General features: G+C 40.7%; 1 protein-coding gene across 3 annotated transcripts in view; it reads left to right on the forward strand.

Annotated features, from left to right (window-relative positions):
- haus8 (HAUS augmin like complex subunit 8) overlaps window positions 1-13,633 on the forward strand; it is a 40,426-nt gene extending 26,793 nt beyond the window's left edge. For 2 of the 3 annotated variants that reach the window (XM_068016146.1, XM_068016147.1), the window contains exons 12-15: window positions 667-825; window positions 4,997-5,138; window positions 8,241-8,373; window positions 13,092-13,633. In XM_068016146.1, coding sequence (XP_067872247.1) covers window positions 667-825; window positions 4,997-5,138; window positions 8,241-8,373; window positions 13,092-13,212 — 555 coding nt within the window. In that variant the 3' untranslated portion in view covers window positions 13,213-13,633. The other variant, XM_068016148.1, reaches the window with a different exon arrangement.
- Window positions 13,634-22,441: the final 8,808 nt, after the last annotated feature.

Genomic DNA, 22,441 nt, shown 5'->3' on the forward strand with positions numbered 1-22,441 from the left:
TATCATTTAATCATCTCCTGTCCTCTGCCTAATCACAGGCCAATTGTTTTCTCTCTCCAAACCCATTTTCATGGTTCTGATTCTGTAATATCTCCCAGTTCTGACTCAACATCAACCTGAAATGTTAACTCTACCTTCCTCTCCCAGATGCTGTCTGACCTGCTGGATGTTTCTAAAGTTTACAGTTTTTTTTCCTTTTCCATTTTCTTTTACTTATCTTTGCTTACCTGCCTATTAACAACCTTTTTCTCACATTTCACTTGAGTTTACTTTAAGCCTTTAGCCTGGATGTTAACAGGCAGGTTACATGGGCCGATTGGGGAGGTACATTGAGAGTTAAGGACAGAAAACCTGCTTGCTATGGAGTTTTAACTCCACAGTGTGTGCCTTTTCTCCTTGATGAGTTCCTCACCCAGAGTCCATCCTGATAGACAAACTTGACTTCCAGTCAGGTGAGGACTACTCTGGAGCAGGTAACCTGATCCCCACTTTTGGGTTTAGGAGTGGATCCTGACTGTGTCTGAGCTGGGATTGGTTTCTGAAATAGAAGATATTCCTTCAGTCAGAATTGACATCTTTCAGCTTCATGACCTCAAAATTCAAAGTAATTTTGAAACTTGCAGAGGTTTAGAGGCTTAAAGTTCAACATTTTTACTCCATTTGTAGAGGGAAAATAATTTGGCAAAATACCAAGAAAAGGCAGAACAGTACTTGCTTCTGATTGAAGAAGAAAACCAACATTTGCGGAGAGAAATATTTCAACAGAAACAGGAGATCCTTCTGCAGGAAAAGAAAAAGCAGTTGGATGGAATAGTAGAGCAGCAGGTGAGTTAACTTTAACTGGCTGCTGGAGCGGAGGGTGAGATTGTAGTCAAATTTATTGTTGGAGACCCTATCCCTGTGTAACTGCTCTACACTGTTCTGCATGCTATTTAATGGAATTTGATGGTGCTTTCATATTTGGCTGTAAATGATTCCTTTTAAGGGACAGTAACCTCTGCTGATTCTTTTGAATTCCTCTAATCTGCCCATTTAGGAACATAGGAAGATAGGAACAGGAGTAGGCCATTCAGCCCCTCGAGCCTGTCCTGCCATTCTGAGATCATGGCTGAACCGTGGCCTTACTCCATATACCTGCCTTTGGCCCATATCCCTTAATATCTTTCCTTAACAAAAATCTATCTCAGATTTTAAATTAACAACTATTCTTCAACTGCTGACGGTGGGAGAGTGTTCCAAACCTCTACCACCCTTTGCGTGAAGAATTGCTTCCTAACATCTCTCCTGAATAGTCTGGTCCTAATTTTTAGACTATGCCCCCTAGTTTTAGAATCTCCAACCAGTGGAAATAGTTTATCTTTATCTAGCCTGTCTTTTCTTGTTAATATCTTGAAGACGATCAGATCACCCCTTAACCTTCTAAATTCTAGTGAAAACAGGCCTAATTTGTGTAATCTCTCCTCGTAACTTAACCCCTGTAGTCCAGGTATCATTCTTGTAAACCTACGTTGCACTCCCTCCAAGGCCAATATATCCTTCCTAAGGTGTGGTGCCCAGAACTGCTCACAGTACTCCAAGTAGGGTCTAACCAGGGTTTTGTGCAGCTGCAGCATAACCTCAGTGTCTTTATACTCCAATCCTCTAGATATAAAGGCTAGCATTCCATTAGCCTTGATTATTTTCTGCACTTGCTCGTGGCATTTTAAAGATCTATGCATCTGAGCTTCCAAGTCTCTTTGGACATCCACTGTACTTAGCCTCTTCCCATTTTAAAAAGTACCCTGCTCTATCCTTTTTTTGGTCCAAAATGGATAATCTCTCTCTTGCCTGCATTGAAATCCATCTGCCACAGTTTTGCCCACTCGCCTAGTCTGTCAATATTTCTTTGCAATTTTATGCTATCATCTAGACTGTCCACAATGCCGCATAACTTTGTATCATCAGCAAATTTGGATATATGACTTACTATGCCATCATCCAAGTCGTTAATGAATAATGTGAATAATTGAGGCCCCAACACAGATCCCTGCAGGGCACCACTAGTTACATCCTGCCAATCGGAGTACTTACCCATTATCCCCACTCTCTGTCGCCTACCACTCAACCAACTCCCTAACCAGGTCAATAATTTGCCCTCAACTCCATGGGCTTCTACCTTAGTTAACAGTCTCTTATGTGGGACTTTATCAAATGCCTTCTGGAAGTCCATATAAATAGCATCCATGGACATTCCCCTGTCCGCTACCTTAGTCACCTCTTCAAAAAACTCAGAGATTTGTCAGGCATGACCTTCCCGTCATGAATCCATGCTGGCTGTCCCTGATTAATGAAATTTTTCTCTGTTCAGTCACCCTATCCTTGATTATAGACTCCAGCAACTTGCCCACCACAAATATCAGGCTAACTGGTCTGTAATTTCCTTGGATGCCCCTTTCACCCTTCTTAAAAAGTGGAGTGACATGTGCAACTTTCCAGTCCAGAGGGACCACTCCTGAATCTAGGGAACTCTGAAAGACTATAGTTAGGGCATCTACAATGTGCTCCCCTACTTCCTTTAACACCCTCGGATGGAAACAGTCAGGTCCTGGGGATTTCTCACTCTTTAATTCCATTAATTTCCTTGTTACTGATGTTTTACTTGCGTTAATTGTATTAAGTCCCTGTCCCCTATCGGTTATTAATTTTTTTTTTTTTCGGGATTTCCGGCAAGTTATCCTCTTCAAGTGTAAATACTTCCCTATTATCAATGACAATATCTCCATTTTCAGCTTTTAGTGGGCCTACATTGCTCTTGACCATCCACTTTCCCTTCATGTAACTATAACATTTCTTATTGATTTTGATGTCCCTTGCAAGTTTCCTTTCATAATCTCTTTTAGTAGCTCTTATAAGCTGCTTTGTGACCCTTTGCTGGTCTTTGTATCGATCCCATTCAGCTGGATCTGTGCTGCGTTGTGCATTTTTGTAAGCCCTTTTTGTTTTATGCTATCCCTAATCTCTTTAGTTGTCCATGGCTGTTTTTTCTGTGAAGTGAGCTTTTTCCTCTCGGCTGTATACTCGCTCTGTATTTCGTTAAATGTTTCTTTAAATATTCTCTCTTTATTATATATATTTAAATATGTATGATATTTCAGTCATATGGGCTCTCCTTTGTAATAGACATCAGATTGCTCCTAAGTGCAAACATGGGGCTGACTTCCCCCATGTTTATGTGGAAAGGAATGGACAATCTTAACCTGATGGTTGATTTGTAAAATTTATGATGCTGTTGTACCCAAAGTGACATGCTATACATACTAAAGATTGCAGGCAACAGAAGGGAGTAAAGTTCCTGCTGTCCAATAATGTAAAAGTGCTTGTCTGTTCCCATCTCTGCTATAATACTACTTCGGATTGGGGAATGGAGCAAGTGTGTGCATCCTGTTTGCAGCATGCAAGACAATGTTGGCATTTAAAGATTTGATCTGTATAATGGCAGTTTTGTGAAGGAGAACCAGCAGCAAAAGTAGGGTCCGAGATGGTGGAAAACTAATTTAAAAACCAGAAGGTCATGTGGTTTACTCTTAACTGTCCTCTGAAATGGCGTAGCCAGCCACTCAGTAGTATCAAACCGAGACAGAACTATGCTCTGTGGGTGTACCTACACCACATGGACTGCAGCTGTTCAAGAAGGCGGCTCACCACTACCTCAAAAACTTAAAAAAAGGGCAGTTAGGGACGGGCAATAAATGCTGATCTTGTCAGCAATGCTTACATCTCAAGAACGGATAATAAAAAAAATTTTAAAGTGAGGTTGGAATGACAGTTGCCAATGCTTCCTCTGACATCTTTGCATTTAACTGTAAAGATGGTGGGGGTGGATTTATTTACACACACCCACCACTTAGTCCAGGATGCATGGGGAAGCTGGTTGAAGAAGCAATTGGCTGCGAGTGGTCCTGGGCTATTTTATGAGCGCTCTTTGCATGGAATAAACATGGCAACAAATCAAATAGTATGTCAAATTTAAGAAGGATTAACAGTGGAACGGAGTTGTGAGGGAAGAGAACAAGATTGTAAAACCATGATGTCAAACTCATTTTGTGGTGGGACTGATTCAATATCTTGGCTCTTGATAGGGCTGTGTACAGCAAAAGTTATTAAAATGGAAGTAGTTAAAATACATAGCATCTCAAATTTAGATTGTATTTTTTTTTTTAGAAACATTTCCATAATAGCCATAGGTATTTAAATGGGTTTAGGTAACTTGATTTTCTTATTTTACATTGTTGCCAATACATTCAATTCATGCCTGTGGCCAGTAAAAACAACTGAAATTGCTGACTCATGGATATTCAAGAGTGTGAATATGCTTACTACTATGGTACTTTCTCAGTAAACATTTAGTTTTGTTTTATTCATGCATACACAGGTATTGGGATGTAACCTTCAGGTTGCTTCGCTACCAGGCAAATCCATTAAGCTTAATGCATAAGTTAGAAAAAAAGTTTTTCCTATTGATTGAATACTTCTGTTCATAAAAGTTTGAATAAACCTGTTATGACATGAGCTTCAGTGTAACTGGAGTGGTGTTTGCCTTGCAGGAGCCGCTTGCAAAATTTGGTTTGGGACCCCACTGTTTTACTAAAGTGGAAATATCCATCCTGTCTTTTTGATAAATGTATTAACTATTTAAATCTATTAATTATGGGGTGTCAAGGGTGCAATGTGGAGATGACTTTCAGTGCTATCATCAATAATAACCAAAATGAAGCATCACTCTGAGCCCCTGACTGCAGGCTGTATGTTGAACAGCCCTGTTGTAAAATCAAGAGAGGAAGAATAGATTGGGAAAGGAACATAAATATAGTGGAGCCAGCTACTCTATTTTTGCTCTTTGAAATTTTGTGTATTTGTAAGTTTTACAACTTTTGTTTTACAGCAGTATTTGAGCTTATTGTAATTGTCTTTTGCAATTAGCTTTGTAATTTTTAGATTCAATTCATTCTAATTGCAGATAGAACATTTAAGACCTGTGGTGGCTTCTATTCAGCAGTTCAAAATTAAGCACAAATCCTTCGGTCAGGCTCTTGATACAACAAGGCACAGCCTTCAAATGAAGAACGTTTACATGTCCGAAGACCCGAGGAAGAATTTGGGTAGGTATAAGTCCTTGGATAACAATCATTTGATATAGAGTCTGCAAGAATTTTGGATTTGGCTTTTCTGAAGGCCAAGTTGATCAAGGCAAAGTGCAGCTGTGCAGTGCAAACTGGAAGGTCCCACGTTTGATCCCCAATTTGTACTGAGTTAAGTGACTTCAGCTGAGGAAGCAGTAGAGGTGCTACATTTGGTTTTGGCACACCCATGTTTATTCTCCTCCTCCCAACTCACTTTCTAATTGCTTTCTAAGGATCCTTGTTGAAAACTGAATGTGTCATGTGTTTGAGATTTAGCGGTGATGTCTTCCATGTTCAGATAGTTTACTTACTGTTTAGACTCCCAGATGAAAACTAACCACTAGTCTGAGTTGCTTTTTGGCTCCTATGGAGGTATACCCCAGCAAGACCTGGCACCTTCAGTAGAATGGGGAGAAAGTTATGGGGGAGTGAAAAATAGCTCCCTTTCTGTAAACGAGCAATATACAAAAGGAAGCTATGCCATGTCTTTGATACTTAAAAGAAAAATTTAATTTAGAGGCATGCAGCACACCTGTTGAACAATTAGAATCTTGAGACTGTTACTTTATGTTGCTGAAAGGTACGAAAGCTAAATCTTTGCACATTACGATTTCTTTTGCTCAGGAGTTGCCTTAAATACAAGATTGTAAATTGGCTACTTTGTATTTTTCTTTCAGTTTACACCTACTGACCAATATGCTCAATGTCTCCACGACATAATTATAGTTGATACCAGAGAGATGCAATATAGACAGACAATAGGTGGACACATGCATGTTAGGGTTAGCTTCAAAGATGTTGTCTTGCTATCATGTTCCCTTTGGCAGTAGTACTTTGTTACATTCACCTATGTCTAGCTGTATTTCTTCCTCTGGTACTTGAAATGCTGATTGATGTTAAGGTACAGTTACAAAGGCCACTTCATGAGTGATATTTGAGTGTTGAGAAGCTATTAAACTATTGGGGCATTACAGCCTAATTCAATATATAGGCCGTATCCCTGAGAGCCATCATGTTCACTTTTCCAGCATGGGCATTTGGGTAGTGATCAGGAGAAGTATCTATCTGGGGTTGCTATCAATTGATTCAGTACAGACCAGAGATCAAACCTGCACAGTTTCACGTGAGTTTTTAGCTTCCTCAGCTGAGCTGGTGAGAGATCTTTGTAATATGCATATTATTTTTCTTCTGTACTACTAGATGGGATGCTCAGCAAATAATAAGCTACAACAAGGAATTTATTTTTATTTGGCGAGTGGGAGGGAGAGGTGCACTGCACTGACCTTCATTAAATGTACCTCCAGTAGGCTGAGTCATGGAATGGACTTGGCTCAGGAAGCATGATTTCCTCTTGGGCTTTTGGATACATTGATTTAATTTGACACCAGTCAAAAATCACACAAATATTACCTTGATGCAAAGCAGCATTGTATTAATGTCTGCTCTCCTTTGCCATCTTTAGTTGTGTGTGTTTATTATACTTGGAGGGTAATGCATCAGTTTTATTAGGTTTTTAACTTTTTTTATGGGGTATTTATTACTTGTCAATGCCAAGCAGTCAATAGATGGCCGGTTATCGGCTCCTGCTAGTGGAGCTGCAGGAACGCGCACTAAAATAGTGCGGGCTAACTTTCTGCAGCTTTCCTTCTCAACGGCATGGTTGATTGCTTGTAATGTAGGAGACTTGCATCTCTCCTCATCCTCATTTCAGTTGCAGGCTTGTGCTGGGGTCTACCATACTATTTGATTGGCCATCACAGCTAATTATTACCTCAATCATGTGTCTCTGCCTTAACCTTAGAAAATCATAGCACTTCTTAATGCACTAGAATAATAAGGTTCTAATTCCCACGTTGCTGAATAAGATTGCTAATTAAGTGTTTCAGTGGTGACAGTTTGATGCTGTGGACTTGTTTCCAATATGAGCTGGATTGATGCTGCCCAAACTCCTTTCATGTAGGATCTTTCCTGATAGTGACCACTTTTCATCCCATTGGTTTTATAGATTTTAACCCAAGGCCCAGACTATGTCCAGACTGGCCAAGAGAGTGTGGGAAAATGGCGCACTGACACGGAACACAAAAGTCCGAGTGTATCAGGCCTGTGTCCTCAGTACCTTGCTCTATGGCAGCGAGGCCTGGACAATGTATGTCAGCCAAGAGCGATGTCTCAATTCATTCCATCTTCGCTGCCTCCGGAGAATACTTGGCATCAGGTGGCAGGACCGTATCTCCAACACAGACGTCCTCGAGGCGGCCAACATCCCCAGCTTATACACATTACTGAGTCAGCGGCGCTTGAGATGGCTTGGCCATGAAAGCCGCATGGAAGATGGCAGGATCCCCAAAGACACATTGTACAGCGAGCTCGCCACTGGTATCAGACCCACCGGCCGTCCATGTCTCCGCTTTAAAGACGTCTGCAAACGCAACATGAAATTCTGTGACATTGATCAAGTCGTGGGAGTCAGTTGCCAGCGTTCGCCAGAGCTGGCAGGCAGCCATAAAGACGGGGCTAAAATGTGGCGAGTCGAAGAGACTTAGTAGTTGGCAGGAAAAAAGACAGAGGCGCAAGGGGAGAGCCAACTGTGCAACAGCCCCGACAAACAAATTTCTCTGCAGCACCTGTGGAAGAGGCTGTCACTCTAGAATTGGCCTTTATAGCCACTCCAGGCGCTGCTCCACACACCACCTCCAGTCGCGTATCCATTGTCTCAAGATAAGGAGGCCAAAGAAGAAGAACAACCCAAGGCCCAGAGATGAGAGAAACATTTTTTCTTATCAACTGCACCACACAGTCCGCTGAAGCTTTATGACCGATGTAAATCTGGCATTCATGAGGCAGCCTGTGAATTGCCCATTTCTGGTTACTGGGTAAATTGCAGAAGATCTTGGTGTACATTCTGCCTTTTGTATGTAAATACAGTTCACACAGGTGACTTAAAGGTGCGAATGCAGCTTAAATTCATCTAATTTCCCCATAGGTGAAGGGAGGAAAGTCAATGAGTGACCAGGCACTTTTCCATTGTTGGGCTCACGTGGTGTCTTTTGAGAGACTTGTGCTGATATTCTCTTTTTACAGAGGAGTTGAAAATTCATCTAAAGACAACAAATCAGCTTCTAGATGAACTTGGACTCAAACCAGACCGGAATAATTCAAAAACTGGAAGTGAGCTTGCGGAGGCTGCTGTGAAGACAGAGACCGAAATGAAGAGGTATTTGGTGCACAATCTCTTCCAAATAATTGAATTGGAATTCTTTTTGTGTAGAATTAGCTGCTGTCTCTGCCTACGCTAGATAGCTCAATTTTGCTTTTGTCTCTGACTTTGCTTATAAGGGTTTTGTTAAATTTTATTTAATAAATGACTTTCATCCCAGTTTTATTTAAAGTGTGTGGGTGCATAACTATATATGAATGTGTGTATCTGTAAAATATGGCGGACATAAAACGATTTGAAGTGTTAGATCACTAATCTAGCTGAAAGAAGTGAACACGTCAAGTCGGTGCTAGCCTCAGAAGCATGAGAAGGGTATAGGCCCTGATTCAGAAACTAGCTGTCTTGCAAATTCTTGGAGAGGGAATAATTTACAAAAAAAGGGAATGTTTTGCAGCCATATATTTAAAGACAAGGGCACTACCAGTATTAGCTTAGGCAGAATTTCCAAAAGAAATTAGTCAGTGATTTGTAATGAATGCATAAATTCTATTTTTATGATGGAATACAATGAGTTTTACTGGTGTTTTGAAGGTCACATGCTCTGAATCCATTTTTAAAAAAAGCTGAAATCTTTCTAATGGTTTTTCTTAGCTTTTTAAAATATGTTTTAGAGTTGACCTCTCGGTCTCTTAGGGGGGTAAGTACCAGCTAGGCTCTGTTAATTGCATTCTCGCCTGTGAATCTGAAAGTTGTGGATTCAAGCTCTACTACAGACTTGAGTATGTAATCTACGCTAACATTTCAGTGCCATCCTGAAGGATTGCTGCTTAGTTGGAGGTGCTATCTTTTGGTTGAGATGTTAATGATCCCACTGCAGAGCATGGATTACACTCAAAACCAACAGCACTAAAACCAGATCACCTGGTCATTGAATCATTATTTTTTTGTTCGTGGAACCTAGCTATACATAATTTGGCTACTGTATTTTCCTGCATCAGTGACTACGCTTCAGAAGTTATCCATTGTTTATAAAGTGCTTTGGGGTATCCTGAAGATGGTATGAGATACTATATAAGTGTAAATTTCTTTACTTAACAATGAACCTTGGAAAAGCAAAATGCTCCCAGTCCTCCTGCCTAGAACAAACAACTGTATAAATAAACTCCTTGCAATGTAGGGCTGGAAATAAGAAAATGAGGAAGATTTCAAAGAGGAGGATCAGCTCTGTCGTTCCACTAATTTAATTCAAATGCCAGGGATTTGAAAGATTTAATTCTTGAAGCCACACAAAAGAATGGTGTGAAAAAATTCCGAGTGATGTCCAGAAAGTTCCTCCTCTCAAATTTATCTCCCTCATCAATGTTTCACGAGAAGGAAATGAAATACTGTAATGCCTGAGTTAGAGAGCCTGTACATTAATTTCATCAGAAAATGATGGTTGGTTCAGCAGCCATTTGACTCTTGCTTTTCTTCAGGATGGATATGATTTTATATTGTTGCCTAATTTAATTACAGAACTTAAGACTCGGCAGTCTTGAAAGGAGTTAGCCATAGAGATATAGGAAGTAAATGATATGAAAAAGCTAACGGCAGAACACTGCTTAAACAGTTGAACAAGATGATACTGACTCATAGACAAAATTCAAATTTAGGACTCGTGCTAAGAATTTCTTCCTCCAATGCAGTTATCAACAGAGGTAGAATTACAGGGAGGATAGTGGAGGCAAAAACCTTGATCATTTAAGGAGTAGTTAAAAGCTGTCTGAGAAATTGTATGTTCTGAGTGAGTGACTTGGAAAAGCCTTCCTCCTCCGTGCTTTCTTCCTCATCTATCTAGTAATTTTATGGTTCTTGTTAATTCTTGATAATAAGCCTTAATGACAGCCATGTTTTAAAAGTTCAAAAATGGTTGTTCTGAATGCATGCCTTTGTTTTCTGCATTCATCATTTTGAGAGAGTGCCAGTGATTACCACCTTTGCTTGCATGTTTGTGAGCTTTGTCTTGCAGTATCATCTCAAGCAGGGATATCCATACAATACAACACAACCTTGTTAAATGAAACTTTATATATAACTTAATTATGAAGCAAGATTTCCCTCTGCACCTTCTAACAATATAATAAACCTGTTCTTTATTAAATAGTTCCTCCTTTCCAAACCTCTATATAAAAAAAAATTGGAACTTGAGGGCGATTTATTTTTGTGAAAATCTGATCTAGATTTTCATTATCTCCTGGTGATTTCATAGTGAGCATGTACTGTGTTGATAAGTACATGAAATGGATTTTTCTAATTATTAGCATTTATATCAACGTATGATGCATAGTTTGAAGTGATGTCATTGGAGTGACTGCACTTTGGGCACCTTATTGATTCAATATTAAAACTAATATTTGGATTTTTAATTTTAGCTACAAACCTAATGTGCTGGGAACTATGCAAGATGAGCTATGAAATATGATGTCTGCTCCATATATGGCACTAACCCAATTTACTTAAAGCTTGAGTTAAGTCAAAAAAAGCTGTAGGTTTTGTATTGTATTCTGAGTTTCTGCCCCCCCCCCCCCCCCCCCAACCCCCAAACATCCCATGTGCATAAGGTTATGGGGAGAATGGAGCTATAATGGTCATGAAAGACTGACTTTTATACCAATTTAAGAAGAAGCCCCACTTTCAGAGCAGTGACAGTCAGGTGTTTGTTAAACTATGGCTGTGTACTGCCTTTTAAAGTGGGGGAAGGAGGAGAGAAACCATAGCACTGTGCATGCATAATTAATGTGCAGAGCTGAATCATGGAGAACTTGATAGTAGTGTAGAACAGACTGCCTGCTCTCTGGATTCTTCATCAACATGAGATGTATAAAAGTGATCTAGTCCACTATGGAACAGTTAGCAGAGGGGTGGGAATACCTGTGGTCTTGTACCCAGTGCTGAAACCTGGACTCGTGCTAGTTGATCAGTCATACCGTGTGTATTTTAAATTCCCATAAAATTCACAGTGCCTTTATAAGGAGTTTCCCATATGGATCAATATGATTTTGTTTATACAGTGAAATCTGCTGTAGACTTACTGTCCAGAATAACTGGTTAACATCTGTCAACTATCTACTGATGCACTTGAACTGCCTGTAGTCCTTCCCAAAGATGGTTGTTAAAGACTAGTTTAATTGCTTCTGAGCTAAATACAAAATAAGTTGTATTGTGACACACAAGCTGCAATTTTATCGTAACCCTGTGACAAAGCTATTGATGATATCAGCTCTCATGATTTCATGAAAAAAAGTGCAACACAGTGGGATATAAGAAATGCATCCTTACTGAGGATTACAGTTGAGGCATAAATTAATAATTTCCTTGATCTTGAATAGGGCAGCAGTATGGGTGCTACATGTGGGCTGTACCTGAGATGGGGAACAGAGAAATCACAGATTTTTCACTCTTGATTGCTATCCACTGCTTCTAGAAAAGAGTGCATGTTAGGTAGAGAATTGTGTTCTGTGTTGGCAGCTTGGGTGTTCTGACCTCCAATCCTTGATGAGCTGCATTTCCTTCAGTTAAACATTTGTATAGACTGATGGCATTGTCTTCAGCTCCTGCCACAAATCTGTATCCTCGCCAGTGATTCCATCCCATGCCCAGCCGCTGTCTCAGGTTACAACTGACTGATTCCAAACTCTGTGGCATCTTTGATTCCAAGCTGAGCTAACTGACCCTGTGTTCTCTACATCATAAAATCCACCTTCCATAATGTAGCCTATCTGCTGCTGAAACTCTTAGCTATGCCTTTGTTGTCTTGAGACTCAAATATTCCAATGTTAACCTTCCACCGTCTATAAACAGATGGGATTGCTCCTATTCTATCCCGATCCTTAATAAACCAAATTTAGAATTCTTATCCCAGTGTTTAAATCCCTTCGTGGCCTTGCCCCCTCCCTAGCTTTGAAACCTCCTCCAGCCCTACAACCCTTCTGATAACTGTATTCTTCCTACTCTAGACTCTTGTGCATTCCCCACTCACTTGGTCCTACCATTGGAGGCAGTGCCTTCAGCCAACTAGGCCCTAAACTCTGGAATTCCCCCCCTTAAACTGTGCAGCTCTGGACCCCTCTCTTTGCCTTTAACACCTTTTTAAAAATCTTCTGACCAAGCTTTTTTTTCCTCAATACCTCTTCCATTTTTGCTAGGTGTCAGTTTTTACCTGATTATGCTTCTGTGAAGTGACCTGGAAGGTTTTACTGCATTAAAGGTGCTATATAAATGGAAGTTGTTGTTTGTCTCTGCTGCAATACCTCTCCCCATACTTGACTGACCTGACTGCTTGTTATTAAGCTTGCACATGAAAACTAGATTCTTGGACAAGTTGCTGGAGGTTGGCTAGTGTTTGTTACACCATATCCCTCAATGTGGATCACTGTTCAGGAGAGAATGAGAGAACATTAGAGGGAAAGGAGAAAGATGCAGCAAAGGTCCTTTTTTATAAAAGCCTTATTGGAGTTATATCAGTATCCCAAATTTTGCTGCTTAAATGAAATCAATACCAGCAATATTGAAACGAATTCTCTTTTGTTTGTTACAACATAAAATTCTAGCTGCCCAAACATGTTAAGACCTTGGGCCACCCACAGTGTCGCAGTGCGGATTGAATGGTTTTCTGTCATCGGTTCTGTTATTTGCTTGGTCTGAATGATGTCAAAGTTCTTCAGATGGGTCCTGGCCCAAACCTTTATCTAGTTGTTAATCCCATTTCATTAAAAAAAATCTTTGTTTACTTTCAGTTTCCTCGCAAAGATTGAGGAAGTGGCGTCTTGCATCAGCAGAGAGACAACTCTTATACATCAAGAATTGGATGAACAAGCCTTGGGGATGAAAATATCAGCCAAGGGGATTTTCATATAGCCCATTCCCTTTTTTTTATAAATAACATTGCCTATGTGAATAATAAAACCTATTGTGTCACATAATGAATTTGTTTGGCAGATTGCGTGAATAACAGTTCAATTTTTTTTGTAATATGGCCATCAAGGTGAGTGTTGTACTGCTGATTAATCTGCATAAAATTGGCAATTTGATGTAATGTAAGATGTAGCTTTGCACTTTTTAGTTTGCATCACCTGGATTCCGGATGAAAGGTGACTAGGTGATTTTTTTTTTTCCCCCCCATGGGAATGGAGGAAAAATCTCAGCAAGGCATTCCTGGCCAGTCGTCTTGCAAAAGAAAAAGTGATGCTGGCATGCTCTCTGGATTGGACTGTCTGGTTACCTCTGATTTGGGGCTGCTGCATGTGTCAAGGGGGCAATAAAATATGGGGTGAAGCAATGAGTTTTTCATTTGTGTTTTTTGGCATCATGTTTCACCACCTCTTCAAGGACCTCTTGCTGCACTAGCCTTTATCTTTGTGGTGTTTTGAATTGGATTTCTGAAATTGCTGATCAGTTAGTTTAAGCATCAAAGCTCAGCCAAACGAAACTTCCTAATATATCAGGAAAAATGTTACACACGTACATCTCTTAAGCTGCCTTTACCTGGTAGTTTTTTTTAAACTCAGCATAAGCAAGTAGAGATGCCATTAAGAGTGCGTATATCTACCTTTTATAACATTTGAAGACATTTGCAGTTCAATGGCGTATATATCCCCTTGAAGTTTCTTTGTCTTTGCTGTAATAGACTGCTCATGCTGGTTCTATGCTTTCTCAGTAATTATACCTCAATCAGACTTGAGAAGTTCATTACTAGTGAGCTCAAGATGGATTTTGTACTGAAAATTTTAATGGGAACATATGTTTTGCGCACTTGCTAATCCCAGTGTTTCATGTACTCCTTGGCTTAAAAGCAAAATAAGTTAATGATTTGGAATTTATAATTTACTCTTATTTCAGGACAAATCCTATTATACAGAATAATTTTATACAGATACAAATCCCCAACTCCATGGGCTTTTCTGGCTAAGCAATCCAATATGGCCCTGACAGAATAATAAATCCCAATCTCAAAGTGTAGTCAGGTTTATGAAGAAATTGCTGGGGGGGTTTTGTAACTCATTAAAAGTAGGTCTGCAACTTTCAATAAAGCAGTTTTATTCCTGTGTTGTGATGTAATTACTATTGGTAATATTTAACCTCTTTTGTTTGCACTTAACTGCAATTTGTGCATTGCCATAAAAGCTAAAATTCATTAAAGGATTTTAATTTTTTCCCCCAGTTTTCCAAGTATTTTTACTTAACACCCCTCCTATCTTTGGTCACGCTGGGCAGGCAGATAGGTTAAGGGTCGCCCTTTTAGGACAGAAATTTAAAAAAAATTTCTGAGGGTTGTGCGACTTTGGAACTCTCTCTGCCTCAGAAGGTGGTAGAAGTGGGGTCATTGAATATTTTTAAGGTGGAGGTAGCTAGATTCTTAGGCAAGGGAATCAAAGGTTATTTGGGTTAGATGGGAGTGTGGAATTCGAGACACACAGATCAGCCATGATCTTATTGAATGGCAGAGCAAGCTAGAGGGGCTGGTGCTGCTCCTGGCATGTCCTCCTGCACTCTTCTTTGAACCAGGGATGGTCCCCCAGCTTGATGCTAATGGTAGAGTGGGGAATATGCTGGGGCATGAGGTTACAGATTGTGGTTGCTGTGCCATCATGGACAGATGGAGAAGTTGTTTTTGTGATATTGCAGATGAGGTCTTGCATTGTACCTGGCCATTCTTCATGTGTGAACTGAATGGTGTGTGTTGACTGCACTCTATTTGACTGCAGATTAGAAAGGAAGGAGATCCCAACCAAACTTAATCCTTTCTTTGCATGGTGCCAGGTGTATTTGCTTTCCAACAGGGGTAACTAACCAGAAAACAGCATATTTTGAATTTTTAAAAAACTCTCCAAGTTGTTGTGATCAGGAATGCATTGCCTGAAAGGCGGTGGAAGTAGATTCAGTAGTAACTTTCAAAGGGAAATTAGATAAATATTTGAAGGGGAAAGAGCAGGGGAATGGGGCTAACTGGATAGCTTTCATAGAGCTGTCAGAAGCACAATGGGATGAATGGCCTCCTTCAGTGCTGTATCATTCTAACTTAAGGTTCCCCCTTTTTTTTATTGCCATATGGTTCTGATTTGCTCGCTGCAAACAGGAATTGAATCTGGGGCCATCTGTCCCTGTGACTCAGTTTCAGGCTAGCGAAGGACCATTTCTAAATGGGCCATCAGTGAAATTTGTGGCATATTTTTGACTTTTGGTTAAAAAAAATTATCTTGACGCTCGTAAGGAAGCATTTGGCTTCAACACTTTTATAAAAAAAAAAATTGTTAATGACCATGTTGCCAGGGGCCAATATTTTTCTAATGGCTTTTATAATGTGCAGATCTTGCTGCTCTATTCCTATAGGCAATATTCTGCAAATACTTAATGTTTTATCCAGAGACCTTTGTTTTAATCCAGGAGCATTGACTAAATAATTGAGTTCTATAGAGCGAATTTGTAAAGGTAAGCGGAAGCTCTTTCAGTGCTTTGGAAACAAGTGTCGAAGCTGTAAAGAAGGGGCTGACATTCCAGAAATACAAAAGCAATTTGGCGGGCTGGTGTTGGGGGAAGAATCTCAAATCTAGATCAGCTTTGATGCAGATTTTGGGCATTTTGAACTCCTGTGGTCAGTTTTTACAGCTCCATAATGACTTCTACCTCACATTGAGTTTTATCACTTCTGACACCAGCCTCTTTCATCTGCAGTAATTGCCAATTTTCCTTTTGTAGGAGCCCCAGGGCAGCGTTGGTTTCAGTATTGGCAGGGGAGACGTCTGGCCAATTGCTGAAGGCAGGACTGGAGCTGCCTGTGAAAAGAGACAGGAGTAAGAACGAGACAAATTGGAGGGGGTGGATTACTGAAGTGAATAGATAACTAGAAATGGCACTTGTGATGACTATCAACTATTAATGCTAATTGTTTTTGCAGCACATACTGAAAGCAAGTAGAAAAATTACTTGATGTATGTTGCAAAGAGCATAAAGGATATGAGTGATGACTAAGCTAATCTCCAGAGGTTTGGCTGATGTGAGCTAACAAGGCAAAGGTGGCTCAATTTGTAATGAGCCATCTAACCACAGAGTAGATTACTTATGTTGTAGTCGTATTTTATAACACAATTTTGACAGGTTTTCTTAGTCAGTATCCTTTCTCATAAAAGCAGGTCCCATTTTGCTTCAGTTGATGCACATGATGCAAAACTGACCACCTTATTTAAGTATTTATCTGTTCATATAAATGCTAGCGTATATACACAATGCATCTCCGGATAGATGTAACATTTTGTGAACCATTCCTCCTTTTTAGCCTCTTGAGGGAGCTATTTTTATATAGACTGGTGCAAGTTATTCTTTCTGGCCTACATTTAGGTCTGATTTCAATATTTTTATTTTGTGTCTTGTTCTACATGTTGCATCAGACTCTCTTGGGTACATTGTGCAGATATACATGTAGCACCTGTCCGTTTAGTAAAAGTAAATGAGTTTATATGTTCCCTCAGACTCCGTACCACCTTTCATCCATACTGTGATCTGGTATCTGCTGCGTTGACCATTAGAGGAGCCAGCTATCTTGAGAGTTGTGGGGCTGAAGATTACGGAGATAGGAAGGGGTGAGACTGCACCTTCCATCACATAAGTTGCTTTAAGGCAGCTAAAGGATGGACAGTCCTAACGTGACCATACAACCTGCAGTCATTGCCAGACTGCTGGAGTTGACTGCTCCGTGTACCTACATCTATAGCTTGCTTGGCTGTGCAATCTTGACCAAGTTGAAATTGAGCATTATTTCCTTTAGTTTCTCCAAGGCAATACTACTAAAACCCTGGTCTACTGTGGCATCCATCTAGAAATTATAAGTGTTGCACTAAGACACCACATATTGGGTGTGTGGTGGGAGGGGGTTGTTAATAAAATCATCGAATGATACAGTACACAAGGGGGCCTTTCAGCTCGTTGTGCCTGTGTCCGCTCATTGGTAGAGTTATCCATTAAGTCCCACTCCACTGCTCTTTCTCCCTAGCCCTCAATTTTCTCCCTTCAAGTTTTATCCAATTCACTTTTGAAAGTTATTGAATCTGCTTCTGCCACCCTTTTCAAATGCATTCGAGGTCACAACAACTCGGTGCATTTAATATATTTTCCTCTGGTTCTCTGCCTATCACCTTTTTAAAATCTGTGTCCTCCTGGTTACTGACCCTTCTGTTACTGGAAACTGTTTCTATTTCTTTACTCCATCAAATGACACTTCCATCAAATATCCTGCTTTGCTCTAAGGAGAACAACCCTACCTTCTCCAGTCTCTCCACATAAGTCTCGCATCCCTGGTACCATTCCAGTAAATCTCCTCTGCACGCTCTCCAAGGCTTTGACATCCTTCCTAAAATGTGGTGCCCAGAATTGAACACAGTACTCCAGCTAACGTCTAACTAGTGTTTTTATAAAGATTTAGCATTTCTTGTTTTTATACTCTATACCTGTGTTTATAAAGCAAAGGATTCAGATATGCTTTTGTAACATGCTTTTTAACTTACCCTGCCAACTTCAAAGATTTGTGTGCTTACTCTCCAGGTTTCTCTGTTCCTCCACCCTGTTTAAAATTGTACCATTGAGTAAATATTGTCTTCCTCATTCTTCCTCCTCAAATGTAAGACTTCTATGTTGAATTTTATCTGCCATGTGTCTACTCATTTTGCCAGTCTATTTTCTCCTGAAATAAAAACAGTGCTGTAAATACTCAGCAGGTCTGGCAGCATCTGTGGAGAGAGAAGCAGAGTTAACCTAAACAGCCTGATGAAAGGTCACAGACCTGAAATGTTAACTCTGCTTCTCTCCACAGATGCTGCCAGACCTGCTGAGTATTTTCAGCACTCACTGTTTTTACTTCAGAATTCCAGCATCCACAGTATTTTACTTTTCTCTAAGTCTGTTACTATCCCCTTTTATTGATCATTGCATTTCCAGGTCTCATATTATCGGAACTTTGCAATTATGACCTGTATATTCAAATCTAGGTCATCAATATGTATCTAACAAAATTGTGGTGAGCACTGAGGAACACCACTGTATACATCCCTCCAGACTGAAGAGCAAAGTGTTCACTACTTTGCTTTCTATCCCTTGGCTAACCTCATACCAAGGCTGCCACTGTCCTCGTTCATTCTGTGGGCTTCAATTGTTCTAACCAAGTCTATCTTATGTGGCACTTTATAAAACGCCTTTTAGAAGTCCATATGCACAACTTCAACTGCACTATCCTCATCAACCTGTTCCAATCTCTTTTCTAATATGGAATGAATGTTCTTTTGTAAAATAGTGTTCTTTGTTCTGTGGGCACTCTAAGGAATTTTGGAAACAAAGCAAACTATTCGGTTGCTTAGTGAATATTTGGGTTTTTTAGTGAGAAGTTGTTATAAATTCATTTTAAGTGATGAGAAAATAATTTTGCGGACATTTTAGGTAATTTTGAGGCAGTCAGCATGCATCACACCCTCAGGCACATTGCCAGATGTCAATCTTTTAGTTCTATATGTATATATTAGAAGTTGCATTGGCTGTAACATGAAGAGTGAAGCTGTGGAATGGAAAATTGTAACTGCATCCAGTGTAAAGTGACCTCTTTAAAAAGTTCCTAAAGAGGCTAATAGACTTGTAACCTTTTTAATGTTTGAATTTTGGTGGAAATCTAGCAGTCAAACCAATTAGTATGACTAATTTGGTCAATGCTTGGGCTACTCCAATTAGTCTCAACAAGAAGAACTGATTTTGGAGATTGCCACCATGCTATCTATTTGGAATAGAATATATTTCTAGATTTTCCCCCAACCATAGTAATACCATTAGAACCTTGGAGTCTAAAATTCTTATTTATTCTACTTTGAGGGGTGCAAAGTATTAAAGGCTAGAAATGAGAAGTTTTATACCGCAATAAAAAAGGAATTGAACAAAGACAAAAGTGAGAATGTGTAAATCTATGAATCTTTGTCCTTTCATCCCTGTTATCCTACATCCATCCCTGGTTGCCTTAATATCGGTTGAGGGTCACTTATTTAATTATTTTTTTGGCAGTGTCCAACTGGCACTTATTTTAGCAATTTTATTTTGAGAGGCACTGAAAAAACAAATATCCATTAGAAATTCAAAGAAAGTGCAGGGAAACACATTTTATACAACCTCCCCATGTGTGTTCAGGTTTGGGGCGATTTAAATGCACCTTGCATTATCAATTACCCCGCAGCTTGATGAATTTGTGTTTGTATACAAAGAAATTGCACATTACGGATTCAAGATTCATAAAGTACAACATGTGCAATTTTGTCTTGTTAAATTGCCAGCAAGGTACTATTTACATCTCTATTTATTATCAATCTCATGTATTAATCTCTGTGCCATTACTCGTTAAATTTACATAGAGTGCAGAGACTTGCCATAAACTAGAGGCACAGCTAAATTGTGTTACCTTGTTAATGCCTGTTCATAAACTAAATTAACTACTGCAATTTAGGGAAACTTAAAAGGTGTCTTCTGAATTTTCTTTGCATAAATATACAATAAAATATAACCGAATTGCTCCAGTTGGGTATTTAATTTTTTTTTCTAAGTGCCTGTTTGTTTTACAGTGCAGGCTATTGGCTTGTCTGATTTGTTGGAAAATGCACCTGACAGGCATGTCCAACTCATTCATTCCACTCTTCAGGCAGCGCATTTCTCCGATGGACAGGACCAAAAGTGTGAGTGAAAAGATAGCATGGAAGGTTTTTGAAAATTAGGAGAGTTGCAGCAAGATGAAGAGAGTTAAGAGGATTCCAGACTTCAGAGCTTTGGCTGGCCACAGATCTGTACCATTGGTGGGAGAGTAAGGCACAGTACTCCTTACTCCATAAGAGCAGTATGTGTAGGCTGGAGTGAAACCATGGAAGAATTTGTAATCGAGGATGAAGATTTCTTTTGAGACCTTGTAATTGCTTATGGCGATAGGGTGCAAAAATGGAGTTGAGGTGGATGATCAGCCATGGTCTTATTGAACAGGCTCAAGGGACCATATAGCGTACTCTTGATTCTACCTCTTGTGTTTTGAGTTCCTAATTCCTCTTGATCTGCTATGAAAATGATAGGCCTTCCTATCATAATGAAACCATACTATACTATGTTCTTTGGCCTCCTTGTCTCGAGAGACAATGGGTAAGAGCCTGGAGGTGGTCAGTGGTGTGTGGAGCAGCCAATTCTAGAGTGACAGACTCTTCCACAGGTGCTGCAGGTAAAATTTGTTTGTCAGGGCTGTTTCACAGTTGGTTCTCCCCTTGCGCTTCTGTCTTTTTTCCTGCCAACTGCTAAGTCTCTTCGACTCGCCACACTTTAGCCCCGCCTTTATGCCTGCCCGCCAGCTCTGGCGAACGCTGGCAACTGACTCCCACGACTTGTGATCAATGTCACAGGACTTCATGTCGAGTTTGCAGGCGTCTTTAAAGTGGAGACATGGACGGCCGGTGGGTCTGATACCAGTGGTGAGCTCGCTGTACAAAGTGTCTTTGGGGATCCTGCCATCTTCCATGTGGCTCACGTGGCCCAGCCATCTCAAGTGCCACTGACTCAGTAGTGTGTATAAGCTGGGGATGTTGGCCACCTCGAGGACTACTGTGTTGGAGATACGGTCCTGCCACCTGATGCCAAGTATTCTCCGGAGGCAGCGAAGATGGAATGAATTGAGACGTCGCTCTTGGCTGACATACGTTGTCCAGGCCTCGCTGCCATAGAGCAAGGTACTGAGGACACAGGCTTGATACACTCGGACTTTTGTGTTCCGTGTCAGTGCGCCATTTTCCCACACTCTCTTGGCCAGTCTGCACATAGCAGTAGAAGCCTTTCCCATGCGCTTGTTGATTTCTGCATCTAGAGACAGGTTACTGGTGATAGTTGAGCCTAGGTAGGTGAACTCTTGAACCACTTCCAGAGCATGGTCGCCAATATTGTTGGATGGAGCATTTCTGATGTCCTGCCCCATGATGTTCGTTTTCTTGAGGCTGATGGTTAGGCCAAATTCATTGCAGGCAGCCGCAAACCTGTCAATGAGACTCTGCGGGCACTCTTCAGTGTGAGATGTTAAAGCAGCATCGTCAGCAAAGAGGAGTTCCCTGATGAGGACTTTCCGTACTTTGAACTTCGCTCTTAGATGGGCAAGGTTGAACAACCTGCCCCCTGATCTTGTGTGGAGGAAAATTCCTTCTTCAGAGGACTTAAACGCATGTGAAAGCAGCAGGGAGAAGAAAATCCCAAAAAGTGTGGATGTGAGAACACAGCCCTGTTTCACGCCACTCAGGATAGGAAAGGGGTCTGATGAGGAGCCACCATGTTGAATTGTGCCTTTCATATTGTCATGGAATGAGGTGGTGATACTTAGTAGCTTTGGTGGACATCCAATCTTTTCTAGTAGTCTGAAGAGACCACGTCTGCTGACGAGATCAAAGGCTTTGGTGAGATCAATGAAAGCAATGTAGAGGGGCATCTGTTGTTCACGGCATTTCTCCTGTATCTGATGACGGGAGAACAGCATGTCGACGGTCGATCTCTCTGCACGAAAGCCACACTGTGTCTCAGGATAGGCGCGCTCGGACAGCTTCTGGAGCCTGTTTAGAGCGACTCGAGCAAAGACTTTCCCCACTATGCTGAGCAGGGAGATTCCACGGTAGTTGTTGCAGTCACCGCGGTCACCTTTGTTTTTATAGAGGGTGATGATATTGGCATCGCGCATGTCCTGAGGTATTGCTCCCTCGTCCCAGCACAGGCATAGCAGTTCATGTAGTGCTGAGAGTATAACAGGGTTGGCACTCTTTATTATTTCAGGGGTAATGCTGTCCTTCCCAGGGGCTTTTCCGCTGGCTAGAGAATCAATGGCATCACTGAGTTCCGATTTTGTTGGCTGTATGTCCAGCTCATCCATGACTGGTAGAGGCTGGGCTGCGTTGAGGGCAGTCTCAATGACAGCATTCTCCCTGGAGTACAGTTCTAGGTAGTGCTTCACCCAGCGGTCCATTTGTTTGCGTTGGTCAGTGATTATGTCCCCTGATTTAGATTTGAGGTGGGCGATCTTCTTCATGGTTGGCCCAAGGGCTCTCTTAATGCCATC

The sequence above is a fragment of the Heterodontus francisci genome, chromosome 36, assembly GCF_036365525.1.
Source record: "Heterodontus francisci isolate sHetFra1 chromosome 36, sHetFra1.hap1, whole genome shotgun sequence".
Classification (NCBI taxonomy): Eukaryota; Metazoa; Chordata; class Chondrichthyes; order Heterodontiformes; family Heterodontidae; genus Heterodontus; species Heterodontus francisci.